Raw genomic sequence first — 25238 nt, forward strand, 5'->3', positions numbered from 1 at the left:
AGGGGGGGCGGAAATGAGCAGCCGATGCTGGCTCATCCATTCTGGTGCGAGGGAAAGGTGGCTCCAGTTGGCTGATCACTACCATACAAGGGAAAATATGGTTGGCACTGTCAAGCCTGTGATAGTTGCCGTCATTAGTCAGTGTGGGGGTACATGTGTGCATACAAGTAAGGCAGAGCACACCCCTGAAGTGATCCAGATACTTTCATCAACTGCCTAAGGGTAGAGTTAGGGGTTAACAGAATTGTCCTCATTGTCTACAGCTAGATGAAGTATCCATAGGGGTAAGCAGTGATGGCAGGTATTTCCCTGACCTGGGCACCTGTAAAATGGATGCTTCCAGTCTGGGGGTTATAAAGCCTAACCCTCAAGCCATTTGGGGCACTCCCCACCTCCTCTGTGAAATATGTCTGGTTGCTGCAGACAAGGCCACAAAAGTCCTCCCTGGCTGCCTAGATAATGGCCCCTCTATTCACTGCTGTGTCCTCACTGATGGCCGTATTGGTGCAAACTGTTAGGGAGACTGGTAGTCATGGAGGGAAAAGTGTACAGAAAAAAAAATAGTAGTTGAAATCTGTCAGATTCTAGAAGGCTACTGAGTTTCCTATCTTGACTAGGCTTAAAATGGCTCTTGGGCCGATAGCCTAGTTGCCACCTATGAATCTCTGAACCCTACTTCTTGCCATATGAACTTCAAAATAATCAATCTTCATGACTGCACACATTCATGCTCCAAACCGCCTACTCACCTGGAAGGATCACTGGCAGTTCTCTTTCACTGAACAGGCACCAGTTTGTAACTGTTGCAGACTCACTGTTTTGTAACATTCTTTCTAATTAATTAGTTGTATTACAACAGTTCATTTTTGCTCTTGTTTGGAGCCTGGAATATGGCTGAAAAGGTTCTTTGAAACAGTTCATGTACTCTGTAAACAAATAGAAAATAAAAAAAAATAAATAAATATAGGAAGGACCACCTGCACTGTCAGAATATTCAACAATAAATCATATTCTAGTAAATGTTTGTAAAACAAAGTTCATATTATTCAGCAAAATTTACTGGGCAAAATAACACCCAAGAGTTTAAAAAGCAGGAGAGAAAGCAAATGGCAAAAGAGACTGAGGCATCATAGCGGATAAGAAGTTGTCCATTTCAGTGAACCTGGAGGATGACCTGGACTGAAACTGAAATGTTCCCATTGGGAACAATGCTCTGTCCAGGTTAAGAAATTCAAAATACAAGTAAAAATAAATATATGAAAGATGGTGACTACCGTGCTGTATTGCACAGAAAGGGTCAAAAAGCACATAAGACAAACTAGTAACAACAGCTTATAATTCTGTGATGTGTGATGTAGATATGTGCCCATAGTGTAACATTTTTAGAAAAGACATGAAAAAGATACAGAAATTACCAAGACACAGGGTCATGACAAGGGTTGGGGAGAAGCGGGCAGCTGTCCCCAGCTCAACTGCTAGGAGGCATGGTTAGCACTGTAAAAGAGGTACTGATAGTCCCTGCAAGCAGTATGTTGAATAATTTAAGCAAACATAATTGAGATCAGTGTTGTGATAACTGTTAGGGGGTCTGATTGGTACTTCTTGACTTGAAAGGCTACAAGACATATTTGAAATAATTTTAACAGTCAGCTTGCAGGGACTGATTGGTTAGAGCCACGGTGATGCAGCGGTTATCATTGTCGCCTCACAGCAAGAGGTTCTCCCATTTGATTCTCGGCTGGAGTACCTTCTGTGTGGAGTCTGCATGTCCTCCCCGCAGTCAAGTGGGATTTCAAGACATGCAGATAGGTGCGTGCGTGAATGGGTGTGCCTTCTTTGAAGGTTGGGCATCGGGTTGGTAACTTGGCACTGTAAAAATTCACTGCCAATCATTAGCAGACCGGAGTTCCGCTGTGGTGACCCCTAACCGGGAAAAGCTGAAAGACAGTTAGCTTGCAGGGACTGATTGCCATCTTGTTTACAATGATTGCCCCTTGTCATTCAGTCTGTATCTGTCTGTCAGGTACTATAGAAAACAGCTAGTAAAGTGGTTTGCTACACTTTATCACTTGTGAGATAGGCAGAGTTACATTTATATAAAAGTAATCAAACCATATTAAAAACTTCACATCTACAAGCATTATGCATAGGATATATTGTGCTATACTATATAATCAAACCAACATTGCATAAGCTGTTCTGTTTGTACCTTCTCTTAACCCTCTTTCCACCTCCAAAACATTGTCCTCCATGCATTGTTCCCACAATTTCAATTTTTTTTCTATGTAATTTGCTTCTACCCTTTTCATGTTCTTTTATCTCTGTTACTATATTCACTACTTCTAGTACAGTTGGTTTACACTTTGATTTCCATTTTCTAGTAACTGCTTTTTAGGCAGCCGCCAGAGGTATACTTAATAAGGCCTTACTATTTCTAGGCAATTCAGATCCTTTATCTCAGCTCAAAATAATAATTTTCCTATTACACTCATTTGCTCGCTCAATATTTCTGACAGAGTACTCTGTAGGGAACTTTTAAAGTCTGCCAACTCATTATACTCTGAGAATATATGCTCCCAGGTACCTCTTTCTTTTGAAAAGTGTTTTTGAGGCTCCCAATTAAATTGCAGAACGTTTCAAAGTTTGATTGTCATATAGTCGACACCATATGATCGAACTTTGAAAAGTTTGAAGGTGAAAGGCAATGACTCCATACGCGCAGAATGGGAACATTTCCCTTTCCTGCACTGAAGTGCAGTCTCGGAGTTGGTATATTTAAGTAGGGAGGGTGTGTGGGGTGCAGGGGGGCTTGCCTCCCTGCTCAGAGCGTTAAGGCAAGTTTTTTTTTTTTTAACTTTATTATATATTCAAGGTTTCAAGTTTCAATCATATGTTGTCGAACATATGAGGTTTGAAATTTTAAATCTTCGAATATATAATATAGACCCATTTTTGAGACAGTTTTTCAAAGAGCTGTTATATAAATACTAAGAGTTTTTTGCCTTTGTTGGAGTTCTGATACAGCAAACATCAGACCTTTTCTTTTTTCACATCATCTCTGGAGGAAACTTTTCTTTGGTACTCATCTTTGGAAGGCTTATTTATTCATTTATTTATTTTTTGTCATAGGTTCATAGGCTAACGACCACTAGGACCTTTATAAGCCCACTTGTCTAGTCCAAACCAATTGTGTCTGTATCATGGTCGTTTATTAAGAGGTGGTATGTTAGTTAGAAAGTTTCTAGAGGTTTTGTGGGGGTGTATATTAGTTTGGGCATTACTGTCTACCTCTGTCTAGCAGAGACATGGGGGCCAGACCAAGGCTGAATTTCCGATTTCCCATCCATTGGTCAAGGTTACTCTTAAAGTGGGCTAGGGATGGACTTTACTTCAAATGGGTGGGGAACCATTTCCTGAGCGTAGAGATCCTCTGAGACACATATCTGACTTGCCAACATGACTTATTTATGTCACAAGTAAAATTTAAATCCTTGGCTCTAGTGTTTCTGATGTTATTCATTTTGCAGATGTACAAAAGATCCATCAGAGCTGGATTAGAGGATGTCTTGTAAGCCAAGCATAGATCGCCTCATAGTAACCAGTAGGAGACAGAGTATAGAGCTAGGGCTTTAAGGCGATCTATACAGGAAAATGTGTTTATACCCTTTGTTCTCCTGGTGAGAACCCTTTGTGGGCATTCCAGCTGTTTCATATGTCTGGTCAGGTACATGCCAAAGGGGGACATTATATTTAATGATGAGTCTGATAAGGGCCGAATAAAGTGGCATGGTGACTTCCTTGGACCTGGATGCCATGCCTTTATTTATGGATGACATGGAAGGATTTTCTTACTGCCTTGGCCACATGTTGGTCAAAGCCCAAATTGCTGTCTACATATGTTCCCAGTTCTCTGTCTTACTGATGGAATAATTAGCTTGGGTGGCAGTTCATAGGTTCATAGGTAGGTACTAGGCTATCAGCCCAAGGGCCTAAGTAAGCCTAGCCAACAAGGTTCCATGGCTTACGCCACCCAAGAAAGTTATTTTCCTGTGCATCTGTCGAGCAGAGACACAGAAGTGATCCCCGGAGTGTATTTCCTATTTCCCATCCAATCATCAAGATTTTGTGTGAAGAGTGCTAATGAGGAACTTTGCTTGACATAGATGGGTAACTTGTTCCAGAGTATGGGAAGTCTCTAAAACAGGAATCTATCCCTCCATCATGTCCTGTTTATTGTGGTGACAAGGTTCAGGTCCCTAGAGTTTGTAGCTTGGAGGGATTGGGATTTCTTTAGGTGTAGCATGTCCAACAGCTCTGGGTTTGACATAGCTTTATAAGTTAGGCAGAGATCACCTCGGAGTAGGTGATATGCTATGGAGTAAAGCTGGAGTTTTTTGAGACGGTCAGTGTAAGGCATCTGTTTGAGGCCAGTAATCCTCTTTATGAGGTACTTCTGTGGCCTTTCCAGCTGCTGCAGATGTCTTGTGAGGTACATTCCAAAAGGGGTGTTGTACTCTATAATGGGTCTAATGAGTGTCGAGTAGAGAGGAACAATGACCTCTTTTTTCCTGGATGAGAACCCTTTTGTGATGAGGTGTGACAAGTAGAAGGACTTCCTGACTACTGTGGCGATGTGATTATCAGTTTTCCCAAAAGCCCCTATAATGCATTTCTTGACACTGAGTTTTAATCTGTGACTTTGGCACTTTTTGGTTCTGTTAGTTTTCACTGTGGCTGGGGAGAAAGCAGCTGACCTAGACACTTCGGTAAGGTTCCATGGACAAGGAGTCACTTGTGAGGAAAGTCTAAAAATGCTGCATCAGAATGCTGTCTCCTACAGAAGACAGAAGAGGCATCCTAAGACTAAAAATGACAAAAATGCAAACTAGAAAGTTAGGAAACTGGTTTAACTGTATGATGGCTAGTTATCAGACCTTACTAGACATGTTATGTTAGAAACCTGGGATGCAACTCCCAGACTTGTTCTGAGTTGATTCTAAACAACAAAAAATACACTGAACCCACAGACATCGCCAATATCCTGGCAGACAGCTTCAGTGCAAACTTCTCCACCCCCTCCCCCCCGAAAGAGCAAGTATCTATCCTGGCAGAGGGCTGCCTCCTAAACATCTCAGATGCTCAGGTGAAGGCTGCCCTCTCCAAAGCAAAAAACACTGCTTCCATGGGACCAGATGGTGTCCCAGGTTGTGTCCTACATGAACTACAAGAGGAACTAATCCCTCAAATAAAACAGCTATACAATCTCAGCCTCACTACAGGATATGTGCCCACAGAATGGCATACAGCAACAGTGGTCCCACTCCACAAAGGTGGAGCCTCTACGGACCCTGGAAACTATCGCCCCATAAGCCTGACTAGCTTAGTCTGCAAGGCTATGGAGAGGATCATCATGGAGCTCATAAACAAAGACATTGGGGACCTACAGACACTAGATCCTACCCAGTTCGGCTTTGTCAAGGGCAGATCCTGCCTTTTGAACCTGGTTGACTTCTTTGAAACAGTCACCAAAGCCATAGATGAAGGAAAGGTAGTCCACACAGCCTATCTGGACCTTGCAAAGGCATTTGACACAATACCCCACTCGGGCATCATAGACAAGCTATCCAGCTTAAATATAAACCCCTATGTCACAAGATGGGTCGCAAACTGGCTCAAAGACAGAACCCACAGAGTAAGAGTTGCTGGAGCCATGTCAGACTCAAAACCGGTCACAAGTGGCATCCCACAGGGTTCTGTCCTGGGACCACTCTTGTTCGGTATATACTTTTCCGAGGTACAGGCAAACGTGGGAGGACTATGGCTCACCAAGTTCGCAGACGACTGCAAACTGGGCGCCATAATCAACTCTCCAGCTGACACAAACATCCTTCAAAAAGGTCTCACAGAGACAGATAACTGGTGCCAGCGCCATGGTTTAAAGCTAAATGCCAAAAATGTATAGTCATACCCTTTGGCAAAAACAATGTGCCCACAAATTACCACATAGGCGGAAACCCATTAAGTACAGAGAAAGTTATTAGGGACCTGGGGACCCAAGTTGATAGCAATCTCTCCTTTGAAAACCACATTGCCAAAGTGGTTAGAAAGACCTTCTACATAGCCCACCTCATCACGAAGGGTTTCACATCTAGATCAAGAGAGGTAATCGTGCCCTTTATTCATCCCTCATCAGGCCCATCATAGAATACAATGCCCCTTTTGGGATGTACCTTACCCGACACCTGCAGCAATTAGAAAGACCCCAAAAGTATCTCACCAAGAGGATCAAGGGTCTCAAACAGATGCCATATGCTGCTCGGTTAAAAAAACTCCAGCTCTACTCAGTTACATACCGCCTACTTTGAGGCAATCTATGCCTGACATACAAAGCTATGTCAAATCCAGAATTAATGGACATGCTCCACCTCAGTAAATCTAAATCCCTTAGAGCCACACGCTCGAGGGACTTGAACCTCAGCACAGAAATAAATAGAACTTGCTGGAGGGACAGGTTCATAAACCAGAGGCTCCCTTCGCTCTGGAATAGAATTCCAGTTCATGTGAGGCAGAGCACCTCACTGAATCTCTTCAAGAAGAATCTCGATAAGTGGATGGGGGATCGTAAGTTTGTCCCAGGGATTACTCCCATGTCACTATTAGACAGAGGCACAGTAAACTAAACCTTAAAAAGGGCACAGTATACTCAAATCAAGGGGTGGCGTAAGCCATACAGAATCGGGCTAGGCTTATAATTGCCCCAGGGCAGATAGCCTAGTATGAACCTATGAACCTATGAACCTAAATGCAAAATGTAGTAAGTGTTAATTCATTGAAAATGTTGGAAAAGCAAAAAGGATTACCATTTTTTCAGCTGTCCAAACTGAGGCAAAGACTCCATGGCCAAAGTGATAACATCACTGTCCATCAGTGTGGGATTGTGATCAAGATCTTTGATCATGGCATGGCTGTTTGCAAACTCTTAGGATTATATATGCAGATGACTGCAAACTGCGGGTTAATGTTAAGTCACCTGATGACACCCAAACCCTACAGAATGTATTCTCCCTAGTGAACTCTTGGTTTAGTAAATATGGCCTCAAACTAAATGCTAAAAAGTGTAGGATCATCAATTTTGGACTCCTCCACACGTCATACTGTATAGACAACACAACACTACAAATTGAAAATGTAGTCACAGACCCAGGACTTGGAACTCTCCCTGATGGCTTGTATTACACATGACAATGGGTAAAATAATCCTTTTATTTATCAGCTAATAAAAGCTAAAAATTCCTTAAAGTCAGCATTTCCTTAAGCTCCACTTATCGAGTACAATTCCCCTTTGGGGTGTATCTCACTAAATATTTCTAAAAATTAGAAAGACCTCAAAGGCTCCTAAGCAAAACAGATCACAGGCCTAAAGTCCCTGAGCTTCCAAGAGAGGCTGGAAGTTCTATCCTTACATTATGTGTCTTCTTGGCTTTTCAGGAAGATCTTTGTCTCACTTACAGTACCATTAGAGACATGATTGTTCTGGACCTCCTCTTTCTCTGCATGACCAATATCACCACCAGTAACTGGAACCAGGGACCTAATTCTTAACCAACAAATAAACAAAACAGAGTGGAGGGTCAAGTTTATAACCCAGCACTTCCAAAAACACCAGAATAAACTTCCCCTGCATGTTTATTTATTTATCCTTTTCTGAACAGTTTAGTCCCATTAGGCTAGTACCTTCTTTCAGGAGAGATCCAAGGTAGTTATACTAATAGGGGAAATCTGCCAGGGCATCAGGGAACATCCTCTACTTATTTTGATAGATGCTGTGGGATGTTTTATGTCCAGCTGAGCTACCACCAACTCAAGCAGATGAGGCCTCCATTTAACATCTCATCTGAAGGAATGTAGATTCAGGGGTGCAGCACTCTCTTATGCTACATTGCATTGTCAGTAATTGAGCTACCTGTTGTGAGAACAGAACTCACAGCTTCTGCACCAAAGGCAAGTGTGGTGCCTGTTGTAACTACCTGTTAAGTAGTGTGACTCATTCTTTTCTTATAAACATAAACTAAATGACTGAATGGATATCTATAAATTTACTCCAAGATTGGCTGGTATGGCCCTCCTTGAAAAGTAGTACAGACTGTGTTCCATTTTTATGAATGATACACACACAAGCATATACTACACCAAAGCATGCTACGTGCTCCAGTGCTCAGGATGGATGGTAGCATGACAGATTTAGACAGTGCTGTGCTGAAAGGCAGTCTGTGCGGGTACATGCAACGACCTTGTAAAGCATGTTATATCTTCACATGCTGCATACCTCAGTGTACCATCCTTTGCAAAAGAAGTTAAGAGTGGATTGTCTAGACATAAAATGACTCTTCAGGGCAGTTAGCTTAATATGCACCTAGAAACCAAAGTCCCATCTTCTTAAGTTGGACCACGGCACATATCAAAAAGAGTAGGGGTCTTTATTTAAAAATCATTATGTATAATACTATTTACAAACATACATATTTATAATTTTATACAATGTACAAATTGCAGTTCCTTTCCATTATTGTCATACATGCAATCATAGGTTCATAGATAAATAAACACTAGGCTAACTGTCCTGAAGAGCCATTTTAAGCCTAATAATTATAAATATCTTACTTTTCATTATAATGTTAAACTTCTATCTTCATTATCTTATTTGACTCCCACTTCTTTTTCCATAACCAGCATCTCATTTTTCTTAAAATTACTACTAGTCTCCATTTACTGTGAAACATGATTTCATTATCCTTTCATTCCAAATGGGCCACACAACATACAATAATCTTTTATTTATTTTGCCAATATTTTCTTAATTTTTATGACTATAATATACATACATAAACATATCCATATTTATTTAATTCACCTTTTTAATTTTTTCAAAGAAATTTTCTTTACACAATGTTTCTGCAATTTTGCAAACGTATACATTGTAAGGAAACATGTTCTGTAGTTTCTTCTTTACCACAATATATATAAACTCGTTCACTGATTTTTTTATAGGACATATTTCCTTATACTGGTAGTTTATTAATCACTAATCTCCAGAAAAATTATATTCTACTTGCTTATTACACCATGTTTTTCATACTTTTATAGCTTTGACTTTTTCATTTGATAGCTACAGAGGGATAAAATTGATCAGTCACAGCATGAAGTTATGGTAAAAGAGTAGTAGAAGGTAGGTTAAAAAGAGAGGTGATAATTAGTGAGCAGCAATATGGTTTCATCCTGGGAAAGAGCACTACACATATGATGTTTGCTCTGAGAGTGATGGAGAAGTATAGAGAAGGTTAGATGGAGTTGCATTGTGTCTTTGCGTACTTAGCGAAAGCATATGACAGGGTGCCAAAAGAGGAGTTGTGGTATTGTATGAGGAAGTTGGGAGTGGCAGAGAAGTATGTAAGAGTGGTACAGGATATGTACGAGGATAGTGTGACAGTGGTGAGGTCTGCGGTAGGAGTGACAGATGCATTCAAGGTGGAGGTGGGATTATCAAGGATCAGCTCTGAGCCCTTTCTTATTTGTAATGGTGATGGACAAGTTGACAGACGAGATCAGACAGGAGTCCCCGTGGACTATGATGTTTGCAAATGACATTGTGACCTGTAGTGAGAGTAGGGAACAGGTTGAGGAGACCCTGGAGAGGTGGAGATATGCTCTAGAGAGGAGAGGAATGAAGGTCAGCAGGACTAAGACAGAATAAATGTGTGTGAATGAGAGGGAGGATAGAGGAATGGTGAGGATGCAGGGAGTAGAGCTGGTGAAGGTGGATGAGTTTAAATACTTGGGATCAACAGTTCAGAGTAATGGTGAGTGTTGAAGAGAGGTGAAGAAGAGAGTACAAGCTGGGTGGAGTGGGTGGAGAAGAGTGTCAGGAGTAATTTGTGACAGATGGGTACCAGTAAGAGTGAAAGGGAAGGTCTACAAGAGGGTTGTGAGACCAGCTATGTTATATGGGTTGGAGACGGTGGCATTGACCAAAAGACAGGAGTCAGAGCTGGAGGCGGAAGAGTTAAAGATGTTAAGATTTGCACTGGGTGTGACGAGGATGGACAGGATTAGGAATCAGTATAGTAGAGGGTCAGCACAGGTTGTACGGTTTAAAGACAAAGCCAGAGAAGCAAGACTGCATTGGTTTGGACATGTGCTGATCAGGGATGTTGGGTATATTGGGACAAGGTTGCTAAAGATGGGGCTGCTAGGTAAGAGGAAAAGAGGAAGGCCTAAGATAAGATTTATGGATGTGGTGAGAGAGAACATGCAGGTTGTTGGTGTGACAGAGCAAGATGCAGAGGACAGGAAGAAATGGAAATAGATGATCCACTGTGGCGACCCCTAACGGGAGCAGCCAAAAGAAGAAGAAGAAGCTCAACCCAAGGATTAACATAATAATATTGTATCATGATATTTTTATACCACACTTTCCTCTCATTTTCTATTTCATCAATTTGTATTTTGTATAAAATCATTTTTTTCTTGATAACATCTTATTAATTCACTTAAACACACCTTTCCTATTTTGAATTTACCATATCTCAATGCTGCTTATATTTGTACTTTAGTAAATTAGTGCTAACTGTTCATTTTTATAATTTATCCAAAACAAAATTTTATACAAAGTAAAAGAAGCAGCATAAACAATTGTGTTTATTAATCCTAAGCCTCCATCCTCCTTCTCCATGTATAAGATTCGTCTTTTCATTGGATTCAGTCTTGAACTCCATATAACAGAAAAAAAAATACTTGTAGTATTTCTTTTTCATAGATTATTGACAACATATAGACACTATCTAAATATGCCATCTTTCCCAGTATAACTGATTAGTCAAATAAAACATTTTATTAAACAGTACTTTGTATATTTTCCAAAAACAATAAAACTCCTTTATTTCATCTAGTATCCCATTCCATTGTTCCTCACTTACATTTGTTAACCCCAAATCTTATTCCTAATGCAGAGATTTCTTTCACTGAGAAAGATACTCCTCCTATTTTTACTATATCACCCAGTCCTTTACTTTTTTCTTTATTTTAAAGTCATGCCTCTTATATTTAAAAATCGATGTATGTAACATTTAACTTTGTTCATTCAGACTTAGTTTCTTGTAATCAATATAATATCATCTGCATAAGTAACCATAGCTGGATTTTTTTATCCCGTCATTAGTAATATAAGTAGCACCTCTCATGTACATATTTACATCTCTGACTAACACATTCATAACTAATGCAAATAATATACTACTCATAGGGCATCCCTAACATATGTCTTTCTTTATATCTATTTTTATTTTGCTTAACCATCCATTCACTAAGATTCGTACTTTATTTGTATTTTTTATATGCAGAGCAACATACATTCCTAATTTTGTGAAAGTTGCCTCAATAAAAAACACTTAAATAAAAAAGTGGATCAGCAAATGCTTTGGGATCAAAGATTTAGCACTTTCGTTCTTTTATTGTTATCTGCAGAACTTCATCAGAAAATAAAACAATTCCACCCCAAACAAAGATTAAAAAGACTACTTTAAGGTCACATGATCACCAAACTCCAATAAACAAAGACCTCTTCATTAATATTAATACATAAACCTGTTTGCATCCTTCTAAAACCGAACTAGTATAAATATAAAATGTTTAAAATGCAAAATACTCCAAAATAAATACTTGATAATTAATTCCACTTCCAAACCATTCAATCTGTATTTATAAAAATAACTACATCCTTTGGGCTAAAACAAAGCACTTTAAATTAATGTGTTTGTTTAAACTTGGTTTTACGTCAGACTGCAACTGTAGTTACCATTATGCTTCACGGCACTCCAATAAAACATTGCGCCTACCAATCAGCTTGTTTAAATCCCCAAAATTAAGCACAAATAAACTAAACTTTCTGAAGTCTTCACAAATGAGAATGCTTAGCCAAAGTGTTATTTGAATCCCTCTTATGGATAGCCAAAATGTGCTCATACACTGTCCTATTTAGTTGACGTAAAGTCTTTCCAATTTAATATGCAGGGCATGTTTCACAGTGAGCTATGTAAACTATGGCTTTGGACTCAAAATAAAATCTTCCCTTACATGTAATAGTTTTATCAGTAACTGAAATATAAATACTGGAACAATTAACTATGAAATGGCAATATTTACATCTGCCACATTTGAATGTCCCAAAAACATTACCATCCAGTTTACTTAACCATTTTGGTCTTCCAATAAGGATTTTACATTGATAAACCTTTTAAAAGTAAAAGGTTCATAGGTTCATAAGTTGGTACAAGCCTAGCCATAACAATTCCCTGGCTATTTCTTCCCACACTATTTACTTCCCTGGATCCCTGTCTAGCAAGGCAACAGGCGTGATCCCCGGGGTGAATTTCCTTTTTCCCATCCAATTGTCAAGGTTCCTTTTAAAGAGGGCCAAAGAGGCATTCTGCTTGACATGTATGGGCAGTCTATTCCAAAGTCTGGGGAGTCTCTGGGTCAGGAACCTATCCCTCCAGCATGTTTTGTTTATTGTGATGACAAGGTTTAGATCCCTGGAGCGTGTGGCTCTGAGGGATTGGGATTTCTTTAAGTGTAGCATGTCCAACAGCTCTGGGTTTGACATGGCCTTGTATGTTAAGCAGAGATCACCTCTGAGCAGATGATATGTGACAGAGTATAGCTGGAGTTTTTTAAGGTGGTCAGAGTAGGGAATCTGATTTAGGCCTGTGATTCTTTTACTGAGGTATTTCTGCAGCCTTTCCAGTTGTTGCAGATGTCTTGAGAGGTACATACCAAACAGGGAGTTGTATTCTATAATGGGTCTAATGAGGGATGAGTACAGTGGGACAATGACCTCCTTTTTTCTGGATGAAAAGCCCTTAGTAATGAGGTGTGCCACATAGAAGGATTTCCTGACTGTTGTGGCGATGTGGTTATCAAAGGTGAGACCACTGTCCACTTGTGACCCTAAGTCTCTTATCACATTTTCAGTGTTTAGTGTACTGCCACCTATGTAGTAATTCACAGGTACATGTTTTTTTCCCAAAGGGGATAACTATATATTTCTTAGTCCAAAAAAGAAGTACAGGAGCAAACCAAGGCTGGCAACAAAAATCAGCATAAATCCAGCAGTCACTAAGGCTTATTCAAGCAGCAAAAATAAATGCTACTTCAAACAATGCCTGAATTCGTAGCAAAAACAGGTAAAATCCAAGCCATTTTATTGGTAAGCGCTTTCATATGGTTTGAAAAAGCCCTTACAGAGTGAAAGCGCTTACCAATAAAACGGCTTGGATTTTACTCGTTTTTGATACAGAGTCAGTCATTGTTTGAACTAGCATTTAGTTTTGCTGCTTGAATAAGCCTTAGTGACTGCTGGATTTATGCTGATTTTTGTTGCCAGCCTTGGTTTGCTCCTGTACTTCTTTTTTTTGATTATTTATTTATTTTATTAGTAACAGGAGCATTTGTACCATGATAACACTTACTCTTATAGTATATATATTTCTTGGCATTGAGCTTGAGCCCATGGCTCTGGCACCAAGCATCTGTTTCTGTAAGGCCGTTTTGTAGAGTATCCACATCATTTGGGGATTCAATAATGGCTCCCAGTTTGCAGTTATCTGCGAACTTTGTTAGCCACAGTCCCTTAGTGTTGGCTTGTACTTCAGAGAAGTAGATGCCAAACAAGAGCGGTCCCAGGACTGAACCCTGAGGTACTCCACTTGTCACTTGCCTGGAGCTGGATTTGGAGTCGATTACTTTTATAGTGTAGGTTCTGTCAGTAAGCCAGTTGGCAACCCATCAAGTGACTTAGGGATTAATGCCCAGCTTAGTAAGTCTATCTAGGATTCCAGAGTGGGGGATGGTGTCAAAGGCCTTGGCGAGGTCCAGATAGGTTGTGTGGACCGCCTTACCCTCATCCACGGTTCTGGAGACTGATTCGAAGAAGTTGATCAGGTTCAGGAAACAAGATTGGCCCTTCACGAACCCAAACTGGGTGGAGTCCAGTGTTTGAAGGTTGCCAATGTCTTTGTTTATAAGTTCCATGATAATACATTCCATGGCCTTGCAGATCAGGCTCATCAGACTGATGGCACGGTAGTTCCCGGGATCCAAGGTGGATCATCCCTTGTGGAGTGGGATAACTGTAGCTGTGCGCCACTCAGTGGGCACAAAGCCTGAGGTGAGGTGAGGCTATGATTAAACATGACACTTAGGTGAGGTGCCAGTTCATTTTGTAGTTCATGTAATACATAGTCCGGGATGTCATCTGGTCCCATGGATGCTGTATTCTTAGCTTTGGAGAGTGTGTTTTTTACCTGTGTGGCCGTTATTACTGGAATTTAGCAATCTTCTAGTATTGAAATGGGCTGTTTAGGGGGTGAGAGGTAGGTGAAGTTGGTACTGAATTGATCTGCCAGGATATTGGCAATATCCTTGGGATCAATATATTTAATTTTATTATTTATTTTATTTATTTATTTATTTAAATTTCTTGACCGGGGGTGTCCGACTGGACGTGGGTCCATTTTTTCAGGAGGCCCTGGAGAAAAGCTCCAAAGTACAGTAAAAAGACAGTACATACATTTTTACAATGGATTAAACAACAATTTAATGCCATTCTGTTGTAGCTCAGAGCAGATCTGAGCATTGCCATTTAGATTCTTGACATAGTTATAGAATGCCTTGTGGTTGTCTTTGGAATCTTTGGCAATTTTATTTTCATAACTAGCTTTGGAGGATTTTATGAGGGATCTCAGCTTCTTACTAAGGATGGTAAGGGAGTTTTTTGCATCCTGGGATTTTCTCTTTTCTGCAACAATTTCTTCATTTTGTTGAAAAGTTTGTTTATGCAGGGGACCACCAGATTGGCTTCCTTTTTTTGGAGGAGAGCGTCTTGGTTCTATTTGGGATGGCACGATCCACACACAAGTGGATGTGCTTGTACAGTGCCTTAATGTAGGATTCAGCAGTCAAACTTTCAGTTCCCGTCTGCATGGGTGTCATGAAGTTTGTCACTTCTGACTTGAGTAGCATGAAGTTGGCTTTGGAGAAGTTTTTTTATGGAGGTTTTCTTACTGGGGGGTGGGATGTGGATGTTAAGGGTGATTAGCTAATGGTCAGACCTGACCAACGAGGAAGTGACCATAGGTGTGGAGCATCGATTTCCCATGTTGGTAATGAGCAGGTCTAGGATATTGGAGCCCCTGGTGGGACTATAGATTAGTTGCTCCAGGGCATTGGAATTTATGAATTCCAAGAACCGTTGGGCAAAGGTGTTGGTACATGAGTGGTTTTCCCAGTTAATCGCAGGGTAGTTGAATTCACCCAGTATTAGAGTGTTTGGTTGTATCTTAATATTTTCCAGTATGTTTAGAAAGGTGTAGTGAGAATCTTGGGGCATGGTGTGGGATCTGTAGCAAGCTACAATTTGGATTGCAGTCTTACCTAGTGTTAGTTGCACCTGGAGAATTTCAGATGCATTGTGTTGGGCAACTAGCCTGGTGGTGTGAATATCTTTGGTGTATATGGATACTCCTCCACCTTTAGTGTTTCTGTCCTGGTTTGGTGGCCGAAAAGTGTGGTAAGAGTTGTAGCCTGGTATTGCAGGAGTGCTCTCTGGAACCTTCAACCAGGTCTCAGTTACTGCACACATATCGATGTTCTCCATTTTTAGGAGTGCCTTGAGAGAGTGCATTTTGAGGTTTAGACTTCTAGCATTGAGTAGCATTACTTTTAGAATTTGCATGCTTGTACCTGTTACAGATGGAATATTTCCCAAAATGTCTGTCATCTCCTTATTACCCAAAATAAATTCCAGTTATTGTTAATAATATTTCTGATAATACCCATATCTGTTGTAATTGGTAAAGGGAAAGTACTTTTAAAATCAGTTGAAATGGCAGTGAATACCTTCTCAGAATTTGTTTCAGAAAGCCTTTCCTGATTGACGGTGGTGGCTTGTAAAATGGGCATCACTTTAGTATGCCTAAGTTTAAAAACTTCTTAAATGACAATAGACAAAAAGTTGGAAGGATAACCTGTCTAAAAATAACTGTTTCAAATAATCTACATCCAAACTAAAATCAGAATCTGTAGTTGTCAGTCTGCTCAATCTAATTAGCTGTTCTTTCACTGCTCTCTTTTCATGTGACAAGGATGTAAAATTTGGTAATGTAAATAATTATTGATAAAGGTCCCAAGGTGTTTGCTGATCCACTTTTGTATTTAAACATTCTTAATTTTCTTACTAATGTTATACTCTTCCATAATTGTCCACAAAAGTTCATGTTGTTCTTTATCAAAAGCTTTATATAAATCTCCTATCATGATCTTGGTCTCATCAGTTCTGTTTATAATATCATCCACAATTTCCCTTAGCATACATCCTAATTCTTGGCATCTTTTTCCGTTTAAACTATACGTGCTCTGTTCCACAATACTTTTCATTTTAGTTTCCATTCTCTTTGAATTATTTTCATAAAAATCTTATAATCTGTTTTGTTCAATACTATAGGTTTCCAATTTTCAATTTTATTTTTGTCTTCCGTTTTCCATATAAATTCTGATATACCACTGCATAAATCTTTATATATAAAACTTCATTTAACCACTTGTTCATAACTTTTAAAAAGTATTTTTTCTGCCAGTACATAAAATTCTTACAAAACTGGTATCTTATTCAATCTGACGCTGAAACTGACTATAAATTAACTTGTCTAAGTACCTTATCTAATTCATATAAGGAAATCTCTTTTTCTAGTTCCTTATTTTCTTGTTCTGTCAATTTTTTTAACATGCCGTTCTTTTCCTTTGTACTTTTTTTCTGTCTTGAAACAGTTTGTTTACATAATGTAATACGATATTTATAATTTTTTCCTGAGATTTTACCTCCCCTGTATCATCTTTTATTTCACTCATTATAATACTAGTTTTCCCTAACTATGCCACTCAAGTATCTCTTTTTACGTTGTAAATAATATATTTCTTAAATAATAATTATTTAAATTTCTTTTGATTCTTTTTTTAAATTCTCCATTCTATCACATAATATGCTCTATCATTCCTTTCCAAATCATTTAAAACATCCATACATATTGTTTTATCATTTTTTTTCTGTTTACATCTGACTGTCATTCTAAAAAACATTTTATACTTTTCTTTCAAAGATAGCCAGCATTCAGACCAATTTTTATAATATATTGTCTTTCCATAAAAGCATACTGTCTTGCTGTGGAACATGGTCTGATTTTTTTCCTTTTGCTTGGGATTGCCTCATCATTTTTGCGACTAGAGGGTGCATTTCCTGATAATTGTTTCCATTTTTATCCCATAATTTCAGATTTATTCTGTTTGATCCTTAACCAATCGGATATACTCCTTATCCTCTTCTATTTCTATCCATATGGCTGAGTGATCTGTAAAGCCTGTTATCAATATCAGTTTATTAGCTATATTTAAACCTTGTGATATAATAAAATCTATTTCCATATTATGTATACCTCAACTAAATGTCAACAAATTATTCCATATCTTTAAATTGCCACATTTTATAACTTCAAAAATGTTCTTATCATTTCCTCTCTTCTTTTTTTCCTCTCAAATCACAATTGAAATCTCCTGTTAATATTTTATTCAAATTAATTATTACATAATCCAAAATTTTATGAAATAAATGTCGCTGTCTTTACTTGTAACATACGCATACAGTGCTATAATTCTGTATATCTGATTATGCCATCGAGATCTGCAGTAGTTAATCGTCCCATCATTACCAATGTTATGTTCAATATTGTCACTGATTTTCTATGAAGTTCAACAATGTCTGGACATAATTCCTTTCCTAGCTTCCATATTGTATCTCCTGTCCAAAGTTCTTTATTTGTAATCTCTCTTCGTGTGTCAAGAATCTTACGTCTTCCAATATTACTACATACTTACTATACCAATTCAGAATGCCTGGTCTTCGGTTTATATTTTGATACTATTTCAGTTTACTGAAAGCAGTCTAAAGATGCCATCATATCTGTGTTGTAGCTTACCAACAATTGTGTAAATATAAAGTATGTATCGCATTTGCCTTATCCATTTCAACTTTCTTTTTCTCTCTCTTACTCTTTTGCCTATAGAATTCTTTTTACTTTTCACTGTTTTTCAATTGATATCTTCCTCCTCACTTATTCCAAAACTTTCTTCTGTATTATCTTCTGTTTATTTTTCTCTTTATGCTTATCTGTACCTCGATCTTGCTTCCCTGCTTCCTCTTTATTTTTTATTGGGAATGTTTCTTCTCGTTATATACTGTCCTCACTTTTGTTTTCTTCTTTTTCATCCTTTTTTCTGTAGATTACAATCCATCCATAAATGCCCATTTTTTTTACATTTATAACATTTCAATTCACACTTTCTTTTTGCATCAAGACACGTTTCCCCACAAATATAACATTTCTTGTTATCACAGTTATTTTTCAAATGATCATCATTTCCACGGGGTAAAAATATGTTTTTGGTTGTCCCACATCTCTGTTACCATCTACATTTATCATACTAGGAATATGAACAATTTTCTTTCTTTCTTTCTTTCTTTCTTTCTTTCTTTCTTTCTTTCTTTCTCCATTTTCAGTACAATATGACAGTCCCATCCCTATTTCATAATCCTCTATTATCTTAGGCATTGCTAATGTCCATAACTTCGATACAAAGTTTGTTTAAATGTCTCTTTAAAGTCTAATTTTCAACTTCAGTTTGAAACCGAACATGTATCTTCATTTTTGTTTCTCCGTGAAATGCTTTAATCATGTAAGAATTGCATGGAATACAGATCTTTTTCTTCTCATACTCCCCTCAAAAAAACTTTCCAGAGCAGAACCAGTCTCAAAAATAATTTATTTATTTATTTTATTTATTACATTTAATTACCGGGTAGTATTTGACTGGGCCAATGGCCTGTCTTCAGCGGAGACATGGGAAAAAAAGCTCCAACAAATTAGAAAAAGTTACAAAAATTACAAAAATACAAAATATAGTACAATAAGATAAAGCAGCGGCACAAGCAAGGCAAAACAGAATTTTAAAATGTCATTCGATACAGAGGTAAAATATATACGTGAATATATACACAAGGTAAAATCAGGATATAACAGAACATAAAAGTATAAAACATCATATAAAGAGTCAGAAAAGATTTTTGTTTTGTATATAAAATAAGTCAGAATTGCGAATTAATGTTACAAAATGTCTCTTTATGTATCAGAATAAAAGCTTTTAACCTCCTGAGCCTTCACTCCCAACAGGACCATTAAATTATTTATCCACTTAATAAAAAAGACAAGTGAAACCAGACCACGATCTAGTTTCATGACTGAAGAGGCAAATAAACTTCTTGCAATAAAAACAAGTTTTAATAAAACACGAACTAGATAAAACAAAATGTGAACTTGATGAAATAGGACAAGTGAGCACTTTCGCAATATACCTTATTGCTTCATCAGGCTGTTGAAATTTGTTTTTATTGCAAGAAGTTTATTTGCCTTTTCAGTCACGAACCTGGACCGTGCTCTGATTTCACTCGTCTTTTTTATTAAGTGGATAAATTATTGTTGGTTGTCGAATGAAGCATTTGTCTTTGCAGCAGTAACTTTTGTGGTTTTTGACCATTAAATTATCCCAAAAGTCATACCAGTCAATATTTTTTCTTTGTTCTGAATTGTCACAATACATTTTAACAATTCCTTTCCTCTATTCATCTCTCATCAGTTTCCCTGCAGTTTCTTTAATTGTCTTGGCATATGATTTCTTTGCCTGGCAATCTTCTTTTAAAATAGTTTCTGATTCCTCCAATTGAATTTTGTCCATAATTTCTCCTCATGAAACATATTTTCCACTCTCTGACTTGCTCTGCAACAATTCATCCAAAATATCATCCCGCAATTCTTCCGACTGGAGGGTTGTAATAACACATCCATTATTGTTTTGAATGTTTGCTTTTGATTAAACAAGCAAATTCTACTGAAATGGCTCCTCAAAATCTTATAGAGCTTCAAATACTGCACTGACATTTGCCTTTGTACTATCTTCCATCTTGGATCTCCTTGAGTGCTGTTCTCCCAGCTGCCACTGCTTTAGGAATGGAATAGTCACTCTAACTAGTAGGGGAAGTTCCCCAATGCCCTGGCCAAATTCTCCCACAGTAGTATAAATATCATCTTGGGTCTTCTCTTAAAAGAGGAAACTAGCCTAATGGGACTAATCTGGTCAGCAAAGGTAAAGATTATAAAATGTTTTCAACCTTATTTGTTAAATAAATCAAAATCAGTCTCATTTTGGTCTGATTGCTGATTCCTTTGCAGTTTAAACACTGAAGAAGGTGCTGTAATATTCTTACCACTACCTCTAAATCCAACTGGTTATTCCACCAAACATGTAGTAAAGCAACATTTTAACTGATGTTTTTGTTAAATGCATTTCAAAATGTCTTATTTCATGCCAAAATACAAAAGTAGAAAAAAACATATTTCTCCCATTTGTGACAGTGTCAGCCTTAGTTATTAAAATTACTACACTATGTTTTGTGAATGAGTGTAATCCCACCACACACGCGTACATTCCTGTTAAGGTACACATACCTCAACATTCAAATTATTTGTCTCAATATATAACCCACCTAATTTAACTAAGATGCATGCATGTATAAATGTTGCATTTTCCATCTTCTTTCTGTTAATCTATAGATTCTGATGTGCTTTTAGACTCATTTCCACATGCCTCTACAAAAATGCATTGAATATTCAGTAAAGAAGTGGTCACTGCCACGTTACCCTTCTTTCATTTGCTTGTCCATGCTGCTCTTTGAATTATATACAAATTACATAAATCCAGCCTAACCTAGTATCATAAGTGAGAAACATTTATTGTAAAAGTTTACATTAAAGTAAAGCAAAATATGTACCTTTGCACCCAATTTTTGTTAGTGCCTACAATGGTTTTTATTGTATTTATGTGTAATCCCTTTAATGTCACTAAAGTTGGCTTTTTTCATTCAGTGTATCCTATACAGATGCAACTTGAAAATTTGCATGACTAATGCCATCTGGCTGGATTCACAATGGTTTCAGTGAGTGAATGAATGAGTCACTCAGTGAAACAGTAAATCGGTGAGTGAGTGTGCAAGTGAGTTTGTTTCATTAAGTGTGTCACTATGGAGTAAGGAGGTCAGTGTAACAGCCAGGGAATGTGTGAAAGAGTCATTGAGTACCAATGAGTGACTATGTCAATTAGTGAGTGAGCTAGTCAGGTTAACAGTGAGTGAGTGACTTAGTGACTTAATTCATGTGCAGGATGTGTTTATGCAATATTTTGTAAACTGGTCGTAGGAAACAGTTTTCTATCATGTGTGTTCATACACTGATTAAAAGAAAAAAAATCTTTATGCTGGGGGTGGTTAATGTAACTTACAGCATCTACTTTATTTGCAGGGTCAACCAGGAGAAGAAGGACCCCCAGGACCAAGAGTAAGAAACAATTTAACTGAGAATTTACCATAAATTCTGTAATTTGAAACAGCTATTTGGTACTTTTCTTTTACTTTTTTGTTTGTTTTTATAGGTAAAGATCAAAAAAGCTGCATGTGTAGTATAAAAAGTGTTAATCTGAACCAGAACTAAACTAGTACTTTACCTTGTCTCCATGGACTGACCCTCTTGCCCCCAATAATTCTTTCGGAACATAAATGTAATAGCTGGTGCTTGGTCTCAGTAATAGTCTACATTATGACACCCCAGTGGTTACAGAAAAGCACCACCTTGGCTGCAAGTCTGTTAGTGTGACAGAATTGTTCTTAATGGCAGTGCTGTCAACAAATGTTTTCCACTTACTGCTTTTAGATTCTTACCTTGTTACATTCCTTTTCTGGAAAATTCCAGACATCATCATCCTGCATTCTGTTGATTCCTTGGTGGGCTTGCAGACTTCCCTGCATCCCCTCAAAGCCAGACACTACATTAGAAAAACATGGCCATCATTTACTGGCATCTACTGATGAGATTTGTTTTCTGTCACTAATGCTGCTTCATAAGAATATCCTCATCTTAGCACCCAGATGGCACATTAAACAAACTGGGACAAGGACAAGCAGCTTTAATTAACATCTATCTATCTCGCTATCTGTCTCTCTGCCTGCCTATTTCTCTATCTAGCCATCTGTCAATCTATTTATCTGCCCATCTGTATGCTTATGTATGTATCAATCTAATTATATGCCTAGCCATCTATCACTGTTTATACCTGCATCTCAATCTGTCTATTTATATATGCATGTATTTATCTGTTTATCTATGGAATCAAAATGGATGCCAAACTTATTTGAGAGACACTGTTACATGTGATTACTAATGTACGACAAGTAGATTTTGTTCCAGAATTTTGAGATTACATTATCTTGGGGATTTATCTTTTTCCAGAAATACACAAACCAGGGCATTGGCAATAATATATATATATATATATATATATATATATATATATATATATATATATATATATATATATATAAGTATCAAGGGTGATGGAGTGCAGGAGGAATTGCTCTCTGCAAAAAAAAATACTTATTCTTGACTTACGAATGCTGCTTTGTCATCAGTTATGTGCAGTGATCATGGCAATCAGCTTGACACTGTGTCCTATAAAAAGTCAGTCTCTGTAGGTCACACTTGCAGAAATCTGTATGATTTACTCTATTTGCTTACAACAAACGTGGAAAAAAATCACCTTTTTTCACATGCCATCCCATGATACATCCAGATTCAAAATAGCAGTTCCCATTTCTGTAGTACAGAGTTGAAATGTTGGCTAGATCAACTAACAGTAATATATTTATTTATTTTACATTTGTTGACCGGGATTATCCAACTGAGCTGAAGAACCCTTTTTCAGCAGAGGCCCGGGGAAAAAAGCTCCAACATATTATACAATTTTCATTATAAATTAGCATTAAAGAGCAATGTTACAGGATTATTACAAGGCATTAAGTAGCAATACAATGTTATACAGTGTCAATAATCAGGAGTATAGCAAAGCTATTTCAAGATGTATAAAAAGAAATATGTCATTAATATTAATTAATTAGTCATATATTATGAGAGCAATTATGTTTCTGCATTTCATGTTGTCAGTATTGGGATTTTGATTGACAAAAAAAACAGCCTACAGAGACTGGAATATAATGTTTCATTTTCTGAATATGGAAATTATTTAATTATTTTGAAAGATTAGTGGGGTCAATTAATTCTGCTCAGTGATAGCGTGCCATGATACATTTTGATGATAAAGACAGCCTTACCAGAATGGTTTCTTATATGCAAATGTATTTTACTTCATCTGAAATGTTTACTTTCTTTTTACTCTCTTGTATAAATAACACCTTGGGTCACCCCTGAAAAGAGGTAACCTAGTAGGACTAACCTGGTCAGCAGATAATAAATAAATAAATATGCAAATGTATTTTATTTCTTTTGACATGTTTACTCTCCCTGGATGGAAGGTGTTTTTATGTGACTAATAATGTGGAACCATGTATCACTGGCAAATGCCATGTTGAATTTTTCTGGCTGTGGCCAGTTTGTTTGTATCTTTCGGCCTTTCCCAGTTAGGGGTCGCCACAGCAGAACTCCGGTCTGCTAATGATTGGCAGTTGATTTTTACGTACCGGCTTACCAGGCCTGATGCACAACTTTCAACGAAGGTACGCCCATTCACGCATGTCTCCACGCAGAAGATGCTGTAGCTGAGAATCGAACCGGACAGCGTCTTACTGTGAGGCAACAACGCTACCGCAGCACCACCACCGCCAGTTAGTGCTATAGTTTATTCGTATGTTCTGACTAAAATTCTGATTTGCTAGAAAGCAGCTAGATGATAACATGACAGTTTCAATGATTGATTACTAGAGTCAAAGGCAGTTGTCTATTTTACAGCGCACCTAGAACAGCCTTGTGATGAGTACTGGATCCCTGTCATAGGTTCATTGGTAGGTACTAGGCTATTGGCCCTAGGACCTATATAAGACTAGCCAAATGGTACCCTGGCTTTTGCCATCCAAGAAAATTATTTTCCTGTACCCCTGTCGAGCAGAGCCACAGAAGTGATCCCCGGGGTGAATTTCCTATCTCCCATCAATCATCAAGATTTTTCTTGAACAGTGCTAATGAGGAGCTTTGTTTGATATAGATAGGTAGTTTGTTCCAGAGTATGGGAAGTCTCTGGGACAGGAATCTATCCCTCCAGCATGTTCTGTTTACTGTCAAATGCTTTCCCCCCTGAACATGTCTTTCACTGCTGTAAACGTTCTTGTCTGAGACATGTTTGGCTTGTATTTTATGTCCCTGGTGTCCTATATCTCTACTTGGTAAACTCTGGGCCTGGTATTCTTCAGACTCAGTATAAAAGGTGTTGTACTTCAAGACCATTTGCAGATATTACCAGTCCTATAAGGATTTAAAACTACTAAAACTGAATATAACATGTGGAATGGCTCAGCAAATTAAAAACCTAAGCCATACACTGAAACACGTCAGTCACCTGCCAGAATAATAAATGCTTAACCTTAGTTTAACTTTTTAAATTTAACAAAACAGTTACAATTGGGTATTCTGCACAATAACCTCTTAATATAGTGTGTAGAAAGTTCCAACTACTCAGAACTTATGATCATCAACTTTGAAGTGCATTGTCTCTTTAAAGTCCCTTATAAACTTTTTCACTGAACATTGCTTTAAAACTGCAGTATCATATCAGTGCATAGCTTAAACATATAGTATCTACATAAACAGCAGGTATTAGGTGTGTTACCAACCACGTCATTACTCACAGAAACTTGATTTAATTTTATGATGCTTTTAAATGTGCCACCAATCAAGTTTCTGTGAATAATGACGTGATTGCAACTCACATTATTAAATTTAATTACAAGTCCAGAAATAAAAATGAAAATTGCTAGCATTCACTGGGTAAAACCACAGTGGTGTAAAGTAAATAAATGTACATAAAAAAGGGGATAACTACACCACCAGAGGTAAAAATACAGCTATTTGTGCTGGAATAAATAGTGAATCTTTACTTCGTTGACTGGCTGAGTGTTTGCCCTCATTGAGTTGCAGCTGTGTTTTACCTCTGGTGGTGTACTTATCCCCTTTTTTATTAAATTT

General features: G+C 37.8%; 1 protein-coding gene across 1 annotated transcript in view; it reads left to right on the forward strand.

Moving 5' to 3' along the window:
- Nucleotides 1-25238, forward strand: part of COL23A1 (collagen type XXIII alpha 1 chain) — a 730410-nt gene that overhangs the window by 438665 nt on the left and 266507 nt on the right. Inside the window, exon 13 of the mRNA XM_044068962.1 lies at nucleotides 21513-21548. Coding sequence (XP_043924897.1) covers nucleotides 21513-21548 — 36 coding nt within the window. The remainder of the gene's footprint in view (nucleotides 1-21512; nucleotides 21549-25238) is intronic.

Source organism: Protopterus annectens, chromosome 4.part0 (genome assembly GCF_019279795.1).
Source record: "Protopterus annectens isolate FY-2018-M chromosome 4.part0, PAN1.0, whole genome shotgun sequence".
Classification (NCBI taxonomy): domain Eukaryota; kingdom Metazoa; phylum Chordata; order Ceratodontiformes; family Protopteridae; genus Protopterus; species Protopterus annectens.